The following is a 14,146-nucleotide window of genomic DNA, read 5'->3' as shown; positions in this document are numbered from 1 at the left end:
TCTTTTCCCTTTCTTCCCCTCTCTTCCCCTCTTCCCCTCTCTTCCCCTCTCTTCCCTTTTTTCCCCTCTCCCCTCTTTTCCCTTTTTCCCCTCTTCCCCTTTCTTCCCTTTTTCCTCTTTTCCCCTCTTTCCCCTTTTCCCCTCTTTTTTCGGTCTTTTTTCCTTTTTTTCCCCTTTTTTCTGTCTTTTCTTCCCCTTTTTTCCCCATTTTCCCCTCTTTTCCCCTCTTCTCTCGGTCTTTTTCCCCTTTTTCCCCTTTTTTCTGTCTTTTTTTCCCCCTTTTCCCCCTTTTTTCAGTCTTTTTTTCCTTATATTCCCCCTTTCCCCCCATTTTTCCCCTTTTTTCTGTCTTTTCTTCCCCTTTTCCCCCTTTTTTCAGTCTTTTTTTCCTTATATTCCCCCTTTTCCCCACATTTTTCCCCTTTTTTCAGTCTTTTTTTCATTTTATTCCCCCTTTTCCCCCATTTTTCCCCTTTTTTCAGTCTTTTCTTCCCCCATTTTTCCCCTTTTTTCAGTCTTTTTTTCCTTCCCTCCCCCTTTTTTCCCTTTTTTAGGCTTTTTTTTTTCCCTTTTTCCCCTTTTGTGCCTTTTTTCCCCTTTTTCCCCCTTTTATTCCTTTTTTCCCTTTCCCCCTCTTTTTTCGGTCTTTTTTTTCCCTTTTTTCCCCTTTTTTCTGTCTTTTCTTCCCCTTTTTTCCCCATTTTCCCCTCTTTTCCCCTCTTCTCTCGGTCTTTTTCCCCATTTTTCCCCTTTTTTTCAGTCTTTTCTTCCCCATTTTCCCCCTTTTTTCAGTCTTTTTTTCCTTTTATTCCCCTTTTTCCCCCATTTTTCCCCTTTTTTCTGTCTTTTTTTCCTTCCCTCCACCTTTTTTCCTCTATTTAGTCTTTTTTTCCCCTTTTTCCGCTTTTGTGCCTTTTTTCCCCTTTTTCCCCCTTTTATCCCTTTTTTCAGTCTTTTCTTCCTTTTATTCCCCTTTTCCCCCCATTTTTCCCCTTTTTTCTGTCTTTTTTTCCTTTTTCTCCCCTTTTTTCCCCCTTTTCTTCCCCTGTTTTCCCTTTTTTCCCCATTTTTCGATCTTTTTTTCCCTCTTTTTCCCCTTTTTATAGTATTTTCTTCCTGCTTTTTCCCTTTTTCCCTTTTTTCGGTCTTTTTTGTCCCAGGTGTGCCAGGCCCAGCTGGGGCAGCTCTCAGAAAAAAAAAAACCAAAAATATTTTAATTTTTCATTTTTAAATTTCAATTTTTATTGACGGGAATTTCCCCACTCCGAACTTCCGGCGGCGTCACCTGGAGGCAAGACAACAAAGGGTTAATTCCAGCCCGAAATTCCCAAAATTTCCCCCAAAAATTCCCAAAATTCCCTCCAGAAAATTCCTGAAATTCCCACAAAAAATTCCCTCAGAAAATTCCTGAAATTCCCAAAAAAAATTCCCCAAAATTCTCCCCAAAAAAATTCCAAAATTCCCTCCAAAAAATTCCCAGAAGTACCGCAATAAAATTCCCAAAATTCCCCCCCAAAAATTTGGAAATTCCCCCAAAATATTCCCGAAACTCCCTTCAAAAATTCTCAAAATCCCAAAAAAAAATTCCCAAAATGCCCCCAAAAATTTCTGAAATTCCCCCAAAAATTCCCAGAATTCCCCCCCAAGAAATTCCCCTCCAAAAAAATCCCAAAATTCCCCCCCAAAAAATTCCCCAAAATTCTTCCCAAAAATTCTTGAAGTTTTCCCCCAAAATTCCCGAAATTCTCCCCAAAAAGTTCCCGACTTTCGCCCCAAATTGGGGGATTTGGGATTTGGGGCCCCCTCAGACCCCCCCGCGTGGGGGAGGGGCACAGGGATCCATCAGGGGTCAGAGCCCAGTGCTGCCATCACGGGGGGCCCCGAAATTCCCAAAATTCCAGCCCCGGATCCCGAAATTCCAACCTCGGATCCCGAAATTCCCAAAATTCCAGCCCCGGATCCCGAAATTCCCAAAATTCCAACCTCGGATCCCGAAATTCCAACCTCGGATCCCGAAATCCCCAAAATTCCAGCCCCGGATCCCGAAATTCCCAAAATTCCAGCCCCGGATCCCGAAATTCCCAAAATTCCAGCCCCGGATCCCAAAATTCCCAAAACTCCAGCCCTGGATCCCAAAATTCCCAAAATTCCAGCCCCGGATCCCGAAATTCCCAAAATTCCAGCCCCAGATCCCAAAATTCCAGCCCCGGATCCCGAAATTCCAACCTCGGATCCCGAAATTCCCAAAATTCCAGCCCCAGATCCCGAAATTCCAACCTCGGATCCCAAAATTCCAACCTCGGATCCCGAAATTCCCAAAATTCCCGCCCCGGATCCGGAAATTCCCAAAATTCCAGCCCCGGATCCCGAAATTCCAACCTCGGATCCGGAAATTCCCAAAATTCCAGCCCCAGATCCCATAATTCCAACGTCAGATCCCAAAATTCCAACCTCGGATCCCAAAATTCCAAAATTCCAACCCCGGATCCTGAAATTCCAACCCCGGATCCTGAAATTCCAACGTCGGATCCCAAAATTCCCAAAATTCCAGCCCCGGATCCCAAAATTCCCAAAATTCCAGCCCCAGATCCCAAAAACCCCCAAAAATAAATTTTAACCCTTTCAACCCCCCAAAAATCCCAATTTAACTCCCAAAAATCCAATTTTAACCCTTTTAACACCCCAAAATCCCAATTTTAACCCCAAAATCCCAATTTTAACCCCAAAATCCCCAATTTTAACCCTTTCAACCCCCCAAAAATCCCCAATTTTAACCCTTTCAACTCCCCACAAATCCCAATTTTAACCCCAAAAATCCAATTTTAACCCCAGAAACTCCCATTTTAACCCTTTCAACCCCCCCAAAATCCAACTTTAACCCTCGCAGCGCCCCCGAAGCACCCCCCGGACTGACGGAATTCCGGGAATTCCCGTTTTTCGGGAAGGCTCAGTCCTCCTCCTCGTCCTCGGCTCCACCGGCCCAGAATCCCATTTAAACCCAAAACCTTCCAATTTTAACCCCAAAATCCCCTTTAAAACTTCCAAAAATCCATTTTTAACCCTTTCAACTCCCCAAAAATCCCCAATTTTAACCCTTTCAACCCCCGAAAAATCCAATTTTAACCCCAAAACTCCCATTTTAACCCTTTCAACTCCCCACAAATCCAATTTTAACCCTTTCAACTCCCTAAAAATCCAATCTTAACCCCAAAATCCCCAATTTTAACCCTTTCAACTCCCCACAAATCCCAATTTTAACCCCAAAAATCCAATTTTAACCCCAGAAACTCCCATTTTAACCCTTTCAACTCCCCACAAATCCGATTTTAACCCTTTCAACTCCCCACAATCCCAATTTAACCCCCAAAACCCCCACGTTAACCCTTGCAGCGCCCCCCGGACTGACGGAATTCCGGGAATTCCCGTTTTTCCGGGAATGCTCAGTCCTCCTCCTCGGCTCCACCGGCCCAGAATCCATTTACACCCATAAAATCCCATTTAAACCCAAAACCTTCCAATTTTCACCCCAAAAATTCCTTTAAACCCTCCAAAAATCCAATTTTAACCCTTTCAACTCCCCAAAAAATCCCAATTTTAACCCCAAAAATCCAATTTTAACCCTTTCAACTCCCCACAAATCCCAATTTTAACCCCAAAATCCCAATTTTAACCCCAAAATCCCAATTTTAACCCCAAAATCCCCAATTTTAACCCTTTCAACTCCCAAAAATCCAATTTTAAATCCAAAAATCCAATTTTAACCCTTTCAAGTCCCCAAAAATCCCAATTTTAACCCCAAAACTCCCATTTTAACCTTTTCAACTCCCCAAAAATCCAATTTTAACCCTTTCAACTCCCCAAAAATCCCAATTTTAACCCCAAAATCCCCAATTTTAACCCTTTCAACCCCCCCAATCCAGTTTTAACCCTTTCAACTCCCCACAAATCCCAATTTAACCCCAGAAACTCCAATTTTAACCCTTTCAACCCCCCAAAATCCCAATTTTAACCCCAAAAATCCAATTTTAACCCCACAAATCCAATTTTAACCCTTTCAAGCCCCCACAATCCCCTCGCAGCGCCCCCGAAGCACCCCCGGACTGACGGAATTCCGGGAATTCCCGTTTTTCCGGGAACGCTCAGTCCTCCTCCTCGTCCTCGGCTCCACCAGCCCAGAATCCATTTACACCCATAAAATCCCCTTTAAACCCAAAATCTTCCAATTTTCACCCCAAAAATTCCTTTAAACCCTCCAAAAATCCAATTTTAACCCTTTCAACTCCCCAAAAAATCCCAATTTTAACCCCAAAAATCCAATTTTAACCCTTTCAACTCCCCAAAAAATCCCAATTTTAACCCCAAAAATCCAATTTTAACCCTTTCAACTCCCCACAAATCCGATTTTAACCCTTTCAACTCCCCAAAAATTCCAATTTTAACCCCAAAATCCCCAATTTTAACCCTTTCAACTCCCCAAAAATCCAATTTTAACGCTTTCAACCCCCGAAAAATCCAATTTTAACCCCAGAAACTCCCATTTTAACCCTTTCAACTCCCCAAAAATCCAATTTTAACCCTTTCAACTCCCCAAAAATCCAATTTTAACCCTTTCAACTCCCTAAAAATCCAATCTTAACCCCAAAAATCCAATTTTAACCCTTTCAACTCCCCACAAATCCCAATTTTAACCCCAAAAATCCAATTTTAACCCTTTCAACTCCCTAAAAATCCAATCTTAACCCCAAAATCCCCAATTTTAACCCTTTCAACCCCCCAAAATCCCAATTTTAACCCCCAAAATCCCAATTTTAACCCCCAAAATCCAATTTTAACCCTTTCAACCCCCCAAAATCCCATTTATCCCCCCAAAAAAATCCAATTTTAACCCTTTCAACTCCCCAAAAATCCAATTTTAACCCCAGAAACTCCCATTTTAACCCTTTCAAGCCCCCACAATCCCCTTGCAGCGCCCCCGGACTGACGGAATTCCGGGAATTCCCGTTTTTCGGGAAGGCTCAGTCCTCCTCCTCGTCCTCGGCGCCGCCGCCGCCGCCCTGGCCCTTCTTGGCGTTCTTCCTCTTGACGCGGCCGGGCCGGCCGCCGCCGTAGGGCGAGCGCAGCGAGAAGTCGATGTGCTTCTGCGAGTCCAGGCGCACGATGAACGACGGGATGTTCACCACCTGCTTCCGCACCCTGCGCTCCCAAAAAAATTCCCGAAAAAATTCCGGGTCAGAACTCCCGAATTCGGGGCTTTCACGGCGAAAAAAGCGCTTTTTTCTGGGTGAAAATCGCTTTTTTCCGGGCGAAAATCGCTTTTTTCCGGGCGAAAAGCGCTTTTTTCCGGGCGAAAATCGCTTTTTTCCGGGCGAAAATCGCTTTTTTCTGGGTGAAAATCGCTTTTTTTCTGGGCAAAAAGCGCTTTTTTCCGGGTGAAAATCGCTTTTTTCCGGGCGAAAATCGCTTTTTTCCGGGTGAAAATCGCTTTTTTCTGGGTGAAAATCGCGTTTTTTTCGAGAATTTGAGAGCGAAAAATGAGATTTAAGTGAGAAAACGGTGTGGGAAATGATAAGAAAGAGAATCCCAAAAATTTGGGAACTTTTCCCAAAATTTGGCTTTTTTACGGCCAGGAAAGCGCTTTTTTCCGGGTGAAAATCGCTTTTTCCCAGGGCGAAAATCACAGTTTTTTTGAGAATTTGAGAGCGAAAAATCAGATTTAAGAGAGAAAATGACCAGGGAAATGTTAAAAAAGAGAATCCCAAAAATTTGGGAACTTTTCCCAAAATTTGGCTTTTTTACGGCCAGGAAAGCGCTTTTTTCCGGGCGAAAATCGCTTTTTTCCGTGTGAAAATCGCTTTTTTTCCGAGAATTTCAGAGCGGAAAATCAGATTTAAGAGAGAAAATGACCAGGGAAATGTTAAAAAAGAGAATCCCAGAAATTGGGAATTTTTCCCAAAATTTGGGAGTCACAATCCTAAAATTCAGGGATTTTACGGCAAAAAAAATCATTTTTCCCTGCGAAAATTGCATTTTCTGAGGGTGAAAATCGCTTTTTCTTTCGAGAATTTGAGAGCGGAAAATCAGATTTAAGAGAGAAAATGACCAGGGAAATGTTAAAAAAGAGAATCCCAAAAATTTGGGAACTTTTCCCAAAATTTGGCTTTTTTCCGGGTGAAAATCGCCTTTTTTTTGAGAATTTCAGAGCGAAAAATGAGATTTAAGAGAGAAAATGGTGTGGGTAATGATAAGAAAGAGAATCCCAAAAATTTGGGAATTTTTCCCAAAATTTGGGAGTCACAATCCTAAAATTCAGGGATTTTACGGCAAAAAAAATCATTTTTCCCTGCGAAAATTGCATTTTCTGAGGATGAAAATCGCTTTTTCTTTCGAGAATTTCAGAGCGAAAAATGAGATTTAAGTGAGAAAATGGTGTGGGAAATGATAAGAAAGAGAATCCCAAAAATTTGGGAATTTTTCCCAATATTTGGCTTTTTTACGGCCAAGAAAGCGCTTTTTTCGGCCTGAAAATCGCCTTTTTTCGAGAAATTTGAGAGGAAAAATCAGATTTAAGTGAGAAAATGATGTGGGAAATGTCAGGAAAGAGAATCCCAAAAATTTGGGAACTTTTCCCAAAATTCGGGGATTTTATGGCAAAAGAATCAATTTTTCTGTGTGAAAATGACATTTTTGGAAGACAAAAATTGTTATTTTCAGGAAATTTCATGAGAATTATGAGATAAAACAGTGGGAAAGAGAATCCCAAAAATTGGGAATTTTTCCCAAAATTTCGGAGTCAGAATCCCAAAATTTGGCTTTTTTGCTGCACAAAAATAGCGTTTTTGGCGGGAACGGGGATTTTTTGGGATGAGGCTCAGGGATGTTCACCACCTGCTTCCGCACCCTGCATTCCCGCATTCCCGAAAAAAATTCCGGGTCAGAACTCCCGAATTCGGGGCTTTCACGGCGAAAAAAGCGCTTTTTTCCGGGTGAAAATCGCTTTTTTCTGGGTGAAAATCGCTTTTTTTCTGGGCAAAAAGCGCTTTTTTCCGGGCGAAAATCGCTTTTTTCTGGGCAAAAATCGCTTTTTTCCGGGTGAAAATCGCTTTTTTCTGGGTGAAAATCGCGTTTTTTTCGAGAATTTGAGAGCGAAAAATGAGATTTAAGTGAGAAAACGGTGTGGGAAATGATAAGAAAGAGAATCCCAAAAATTTGGGAACTTTTCCCAAAATTTGGCTTTTTTCCGGGTGAAAATCGCTTTTTTTTCGAGAATTTCAGAGCGGAAAATCAGATTTAAGTGAGAAAATGGTGTGGGTAATGATAAGAAAGAGAATCCCAAAAATTTGGGAACTTTTCCCAAAATTTGGCTTTTTTACGGCCAGGAAAGCGCTTTTTTCCGGGCGAAAATCGCTTTTTTCCGGGCGAAAATCACAGTTTTTTTGAGAATTTGAGAGCGAAAAATCAGATTTAAGAGAGAAAATGACCAGGGAAATGTTAAAAAAGAGAATCCCAAAAAATTGGGAACTTTTCCCAAAATTTGGAGATTTTACGGCAAAAGAATCACTTTTTCCGTGCAAAAATGACATTTTCGGAGGACAAAAATTGATATTTTGGGGAAATTTTATGAGAATTACGAGAGAAAACTGTGGAAAAGAGAATCCCAAAAATTTGGAGACTTTTCCCAAAATTTGGGAGTCAGAATCCCAAAATTCGGCTTTTTTTGCGCTACAGAAGTCACAGATTACAGGCGTAAAAATCACGTTTTTAGAACAAAAATTGCACATTTTGGACCAAAATTTTGGGATGCTACTTCTCCCAGCATTCCCTAATTTAGACAGGAAGGTGCTCTCCAGAGATTCCCAAAAAAAATTTGGGGAAAAACACCAAAATTTGGGACAAAACTTCGCATCTTGAACTCTTAAGTCGCTACACAAAATGGCGGGAAAGCGCCAAAAATTCTGGGGAAAAAACCCCAATATTTGGGATTTACTCCGGAATTTTGGGACACAAATCCTCCAAACATTCCCAGATTTATTTGGAAAGGTGATTTGCAGTGATTCCACAAGAAAATTTGGGAATAAGATGCCAAAATTGGAAACAAAACCCCAAAAATTTGTCTCTTGGCTTTCGAGAATCGGCTGTGAGAATCAGTGGGAAAACGCCAAAAATTCGGGGAAAAAAACCCCAAAATTTGGGATTTACCCTGGAATTTTGGGATGCAAATGCTTCAATCATTCCCAAATATATTCAGAAGGGTCCTTTGAAGGGATTCCAGAAAAAAATTTAGGATTAAAATGCCAAAATTTGGGAGAAAATGCTCAAAAATTCGTCTCTTGACTTTCGAGGATTGGCTGCGAAAATCGGTGGGAAAACACTAAAAATTCCAGGAAAAAAAAACCCAAAATTTGGCATTTACTCCAAAATTTTGGGACGCAAATATTCCAAACATTCCCAAATATATTCAGAAGGGTCGTTTGCAATGAATCCACAAAAATTTCGGGGAAAAACCACCAAAATTTGGGAGAAAACCGTGAAAAATTCGTCTCTTGACTTATGAGTATCTGCTGCGAAAATCAGTGGGAAAACGCCAAAAATTTGGGGGAAAAACCCCAAAATTTGGGATTGATCCCCAAAATTTCCGGATGTCCATCCACAAACCCATCCCAAAGTGGCCCGGAATCCCCAAAATCCGGGGAATTGGTGTTTTTTGATGTTTTTTACCTGCCGGTGCCCCGTCGGCGCCGCCCTTCGCAAGGTGTACGGCGGAGCCGCAGTGAGGCCTTGCCGAAACCCCAAAACCGCGGGGTTTTCACCCAAAAACTCGGGAATTTCACCCAAAACCGGGGGCATTTTGGGAATTCCTGCCTGGCGTCCACTGGACTCCATCCTAAAGATGTCCAAAATCCAAGATTTGGGGCAAAACCGCCAGAATTTGGGACAAAGCCACAAAAAATTTCACTTTTGAGCTTGATGTGAAAATTGGCGGGAAAACACCCCAGATTTGGGATTTACTCTGGAATTTCAGGATACAAATCCTTCAAACATTCCCAGATTTATTTAGAAGGGTGATTAGCAGTGATTCCACAAGAAAACTTGGGAATAAGATGCCAAAATTGGGGACAAAACCCCAAAAATTCGTCTCTTGACTTTCGAGAATCGGCTGCGAAAATCAGTGGGAAAACGCCAAAAATTTGGGGAAAAACCCCCAAAATTTGGGATTGATCCCCAAAATTTCCGGATCTCCATCCACAAACCCATCCCAAAGTGGCCCGGAATCCCCAAAATCCGGGGAATTGGTGTTTTTTGATGTTTTTTACCTGCGGGTGCCCCGTCGGCGCCGCCCTTCGCAAGGTGTACGGCGGAGCCGCAGTGAGGCCTTGCTGAAACCCCAAAACCGCGGGGTTTTCACCCAAAACCCGGGGCATTTTGGGGATTCCTGCCTGGCGTCCACTGGACTCCATCCTAAAGATGTCCAAAATCCAAGATTTGGGGCAAAACCGCCAGAATTTGGGACAAAGCCACAAAAAAATTCACTTCTGAGCTTGATGTGAAAATTGGCGGGAAAACCATGCAAAGTTTGGGGGAAAACACCCCAGATTTGGGATTTACTCTGGAATTTCAGGATACAAATCCTCCAAACATTCCCAGATTTATTTGGAAGGGTGATTAGCAGTGATTCCACAAGAAAATTTGGGAATACGATGCCAAAATTGGGGACAAAACCCCAAAAATTTGTCTCTTGACTTTCGAGAATCGGCTGTGAAAATCGGTGGGAAAATGCCAAAAATTTGGGGAAAAAACCCCAAAATTTGGGTTTTACTCTGGAATTTCAGGATGTCCATCCACAAACCCATCCCAAAATGGCCCGGAATCCCCAAAATCCGGGGAATTGGTGTTTTTTGATGTTTTTTACCTGCGGGTGCCCCGTCGGCGCCGCCCTTCGCAAGGTGTACGGCGGAGCCGCAGTGAGGCCTTGCCGAAACCCCAAAACCGCGGGGTTTTCACCCAAAAGCGGGAAGGTTTTTGACGGGCACCCACCGGATGTGGCGCTGGCGGATGAGCACCCGGGCGTGGTGGATGGATTTGGCCAGGCCCAGCTTGAAGACCTGGGTCTGGAGGCGGCGCTCCAGGAAATCCTCGATTTTCAGCCCCAAAATGTAATCCAGCTTCATCTTGCCCTCGTCCAGCACGCCGATGCGCACCAGGCGCCGCAGCAGCGCGTTGCCTGCGGGTTTGGGGGGAAAAAGGAGAGTTTTGGGAAAATTGGGACGTGTCGGGGGTTTGGGGGGGAGAGAGAGGGGATAGGGGGGAAAATGGGGAGAAAACGGGGGAAATTGAGTGAAATAAGGGAAAAAGAGAGGAGGGAATGGGGTCAAAAGAGCAAAAGGAATGAGGGAAAGATAAGGGAAATGTGGGGAGAAAATGGAAAAAATATAAGGAGGAAATGGGGGAAATATGAGGAGAAAATAAAGAGAAAATGTGGAGAAAACAAAGGGAGAAAATATAGGAAATGTAAGGAGAACATGGGAGAAATATGGGGAGAAAATAAAGAGAGAAAATGGGGAGAAAGCAAGGGAGAAAATGGGGACAAAATATGGAAAAAATGGGAGAAATATGGGGAGAAAATAAAGGGAGAAAATAAGGAGAAAATAAAGAGAGAAAATGGGGAGAAAACAAGGGAGAAAATGGGGACAAAATACAGAAAAAATGGGGAGAAAATGGGAGAAATATGGGGAGAAAATAAAGAGAGCAAATGGGGAGAAAACGAGGGAGAAAATGGGGACAAAATACAGAAAAAATGGGGAGAAAATGGGAGAAATATGGGGAGAAAATAAAGAGAGAAAATGGGGACAAAATACAGAAAAAAATGGGAAGAAAATAAAGGGAGAAAATAGGGAAAAATGGGGGGAAAAAAGGAGAAAAAAAACTGGAGAAAATCGCAAAAAAAAAATCAGAAAAAATCAGAAAAAATTTAAGAAAAAAAATTTAAAAAGCAGGGAAAAGCTCATTAAAATCATAAACTGAAAATAAACAAAAAAAACCAGAAAAAATGCAAAAAAATTAGGAAGAAAATTAGAAAAAATGGGAATAAAATTTATACAAAAATCAGGAAAAAAACCACAAAAAATTAGAAAAAAAAAAAAACTTTAAAAACTGGGAAAAAAAAATCAGACAAAAAACCAGGGAAAAAATCACAAAAAAAATCAGAAAAAAAATCGGATAAAAATTGGAAAAGTTCAGAAAACATTAAATAAAAAAAATTTTTTTTTAAATTTTTAAAAATCAGAAAAAAATCAGAAAAAAAATCAGAAAAAAATCAGGAAAAAATCAGAAAAAAATCAGAAAAAAATCAGGAAAAAATCAGAAAAAAATCAGGAAAAATCAGAATCAAAAAATTAGAAAAAAAAGGAAAAAAAAAACCATAAAAAACTGGGGAAAAAATCAGATAAAAAACCAGGAAAAAAAACAGGGAAAAAAATCAGGAAAAAAATCACAAAAAACATCAGAAAAAAAATCGGACAAAAATTGGAAAAATTCAGAAAACATTAAATAAAAAAATTTTAAAAAAATTTTTAAAAATCAGAGGAAAAACAGAAAAAAAAATCAGACAAAAATCAGGAAAAAATCAGGAAAAAAATCAGGAAAAATCAGAATCAAAAAATTAGAAAAAAAAGAAAAAAAAAACCATAAAAAACTGGGGAAAAATTCAGAAAAAAAACAGGGAAAAAAATCAGGAAAAAAATCCCAAAAAAATCAGAAAAAAAATCGGACAAAAATTGGAAAAATTCAGAAAACATTAAATAAAAAAATTTTTAAAAAAATTTAAAAAAAATCAGAAAAAAAAACAGAAAAAAAATCAGTAAAAATCAGAAAAAAAATCAGGAAAAAATCAGGAAAAAAATCAGGAAAAATCAGAATAAAGCAGGGATCAGAAGAGGCAGAATTTGGGGTAAGAAAGTGTGATTTTGGGGCAGGCTCACCCTCGAAGAGGCGCCGCGGGTCCTTCTCGTCCAGCGTCAGCAGCTCCCGCGCCGCCTTGCGGATCTTGGCCAGGGTGAACTTCACCCGCCACACCTCGCGCTTGTTCCGCAGCCCGTACTCCCCTAAGGGCCAAAAATTCCCAAATTCCCAAAAATTCCCAAATTTCACAACCCTCCCCAAACGCTTTTCCCTTTTTTCCTCTCACAACCTCTAAAACTCCCACTTTTCCCCCTCACAAACCCCAAAATTCCCTTTTTCCCCTCACAAACCCCAAGATTCCCTTTTTTGCCCTCATAACCCCCAAAACTCCAATTTTTCCCTCATAACCCCCAAAACTCCCATTTTTTTCCCTCAAAAACCCCAAGATTCCCTTTTTTGCCCTCATAACCCCCAAATTTCACAACCCTCCCCAAACGCTTTTCCCACAAAAAATTAATTTTTTTTAAAAAAAATCCGGGTTTTTAGAAAAAAATATTTATTTTTTTTCTCATACGATGTGAATTTTTTTGTACGAAAGACGATTTTTTTTTCCTATAAAATCTAAATTTTTTTCTCAAGACATCTGAAATTTTTCCCATGAAAATTGAACTTTCTACCATAAAATCCGATTTCTTTCCACAAAATATGGACCTTTTCCCACAAAATAGGTGGTTTTTCCACAAAATATGATTTTTTTTCCAAAAAATCCAGGTTTTTCCCCTCAAAATCAGAATTTTTGTCACAAAATCTGGATTTTCCCCCACAAAATTTTTTTTTCCACAAAATTTTAATTTTTTTCCACAAAATATTTGTTCCCATGAAAATTGAATTATTCCCCACAAAATCACATTATTTCCCCTCAAATCTCTCTTTTTCTCCTCATGAACCCCAAAACTCCCATTTTTTCCCCTCATAAACCCCAAAATTCCCTTTTCTTCCCTTACAAACCCCAAAACCCCCATTTTTTTCCCTCACAACCCCAAAATTCCCATTTTTTTTCCCTCACAACCCCCAAAACTCCCATTTTTCCCCCTCACAAACCCCAAAATTCTATTTTATTCTTCACAAACCCCAAAACTCCAAGTTTTCCCTCAAAAACTCCAAGATTCCCTTTTTTCCTCTCACAACCTCTAAAACTCCTATTTTTCCCCCTCACAAACCCCAAAATTCCCTTTTTCCCCTCACAAACCCCAAAATTCCTTTTTTTGCCCTCATAACCCCCAAAATTCCAATTTTTCCCTCATAACCCCCAAAACTCCCGTTTTTTCCCCTCAAAAACCCCAAGATTCCCTTTTTTCCCCTCATAACCCCCAAAACTTCATTTTTTCCCTCATAACCCCCGAAACTCTCATTTTTTTTCCCTCAAAAACCCCATGATTCAAATTTCCCCCCCCCCCCCCCCACACAAACCCCAAAATTCCCATTTTTTTCCCCTTTTTTTTTTACCGATCAGCTTCAGCTCCTGGTCGAGCCGCGACTTCTCGAAGGGGCGCCTCGGGGTCACGTAGGTCTTGCGACACACCCAGCTCCGCGCCACGGGCATGGCGACACCTGCGGCGCCGCACCCCGCGATCCCTCAATGCCGATAAATCCCCGAAACTCCCGCCGAATTCCCAAATTTGCCCGAAATCCCCAAATTCCCACCGCGCCTCCCCCCCCTCACACCGCACGTGGCGCGCTCTGCGCATGCGCCCCGCCCGCCCGCTAGGGGGCGCCCCCGCCGCGCCCTCAGAGCCCCGCGCGGGTCCGGGCGCTTCGCCAAAACCTCGGGCTCGCTTTAAAGCGATGCCGCCGCTCCCCGCTAAACCCCGAGGAAGCCCCGGTAGCACCGGGAAAAGCTCCGGGAGAGGTGAAGAGAACCCCGGAGGGATCCGCGGTACCGGCAGCCCACGCGGCCTCACCTCAGCCCCGCCGCGTTCGCGGGCACGGAAAGAAGGGTGAGGCCGCCGCCGTGGCTTTATATACCCCGTCCCGCGCGGCCGGTTCCTCCAGGAGAGCCAATCACAACGCGCGGTGAGGGCGGTGTTGACCAATAGGGGAGCGGGGGGGGGAATCATAGAGATGAGGGGCGGCCGCGTGAGGCGCCGCCATTTTGTCCCGCGGGAGGGGCGGCAGCGCCGAGTCTTCCAAGGGGGATTTTGGGGGGAATTTGGGGGAATTTGGGGCGATTTTGGGGGACTGAGGGCTCGTG

General features: G+C 42.2%; 1 protein-coding gene and 1 non-coding gene across 3 annotated transcripts; both read right to left on the bottom strand.

Moving 5' to 3' along the window:
* Positions 1 to 1,217: 1,217 nt before the first annotated feature.
* Positions 1,218 to 13,891, bottom strand: RPS9 (ribosomal protein S9). 2 transcript variants are annotated; one of them, XM_077789875.2, is made up of 6 exons: positions 13,857 to 13,891; positions 13,402 to 13,506; positions 11,976 to 12,098; positions 10,033 to 10,219; positions 4,983 to 5,193; positions 1,218 to 1,285 (listed from the first exon to the last, which is right to left on the bottom strand). In XM_077789875.2, the coding sequence occupies exons 2-5, from the start codon at positions 13,496 to 13,498 to the stop codon at positions 5,016 to 5,018; spliced, it is 585 nt and encodes a 194-aa protein (XP_077646001.1). In that variant the 5' UTR covers positions 13,499 to 13,506; positions 13,857 to 13,891; the 3' UTR covers positions 1,218 to 1,285; positions 4,983 to 5,015. The 2 variants fall into 2 exon arrangements, with proteins under 2 accessions (XP_077646001.1, XP_085421987.1); XM_085565861.1 differs by lacking the exons at positions 1,218 to 1,285; positions 4,983 to 5,193 and adding an exon at positions 6,712 to 6,898.
* On the bottom strand, positions 1,798 to 1,880 carry LOC116184795 (small nucleolar RNA SNORD88). Its single transcript, XR_004149479.1, has one exon. It is a non-coding gene; the product is annotated as a small nucleolar RNA SNORD88 (small nucleolar RNA).
* Positions 13,892 to 14,146: the final 255 nt, after the last annotated feature.

The sequence above is a fragment of the Lonchura striata genome, chromosome 37 (assembly GCF_050655825.1).
Source record: "Lonchura striata isolate lonStrDom1 chromosome 37, ASM5065582v1, whole genome shotgun sequence".
Lineage (NCBI taxonomy): Eukaryota > Metazoa > Chordata > Aves > Passeriformes > Estrildidae > Lonchura > Lonchura striata.
Note: the sequence above shows the minus strand (reverse complement) of the source record. Positions and strands in the feature narration are given on the sequence as shown.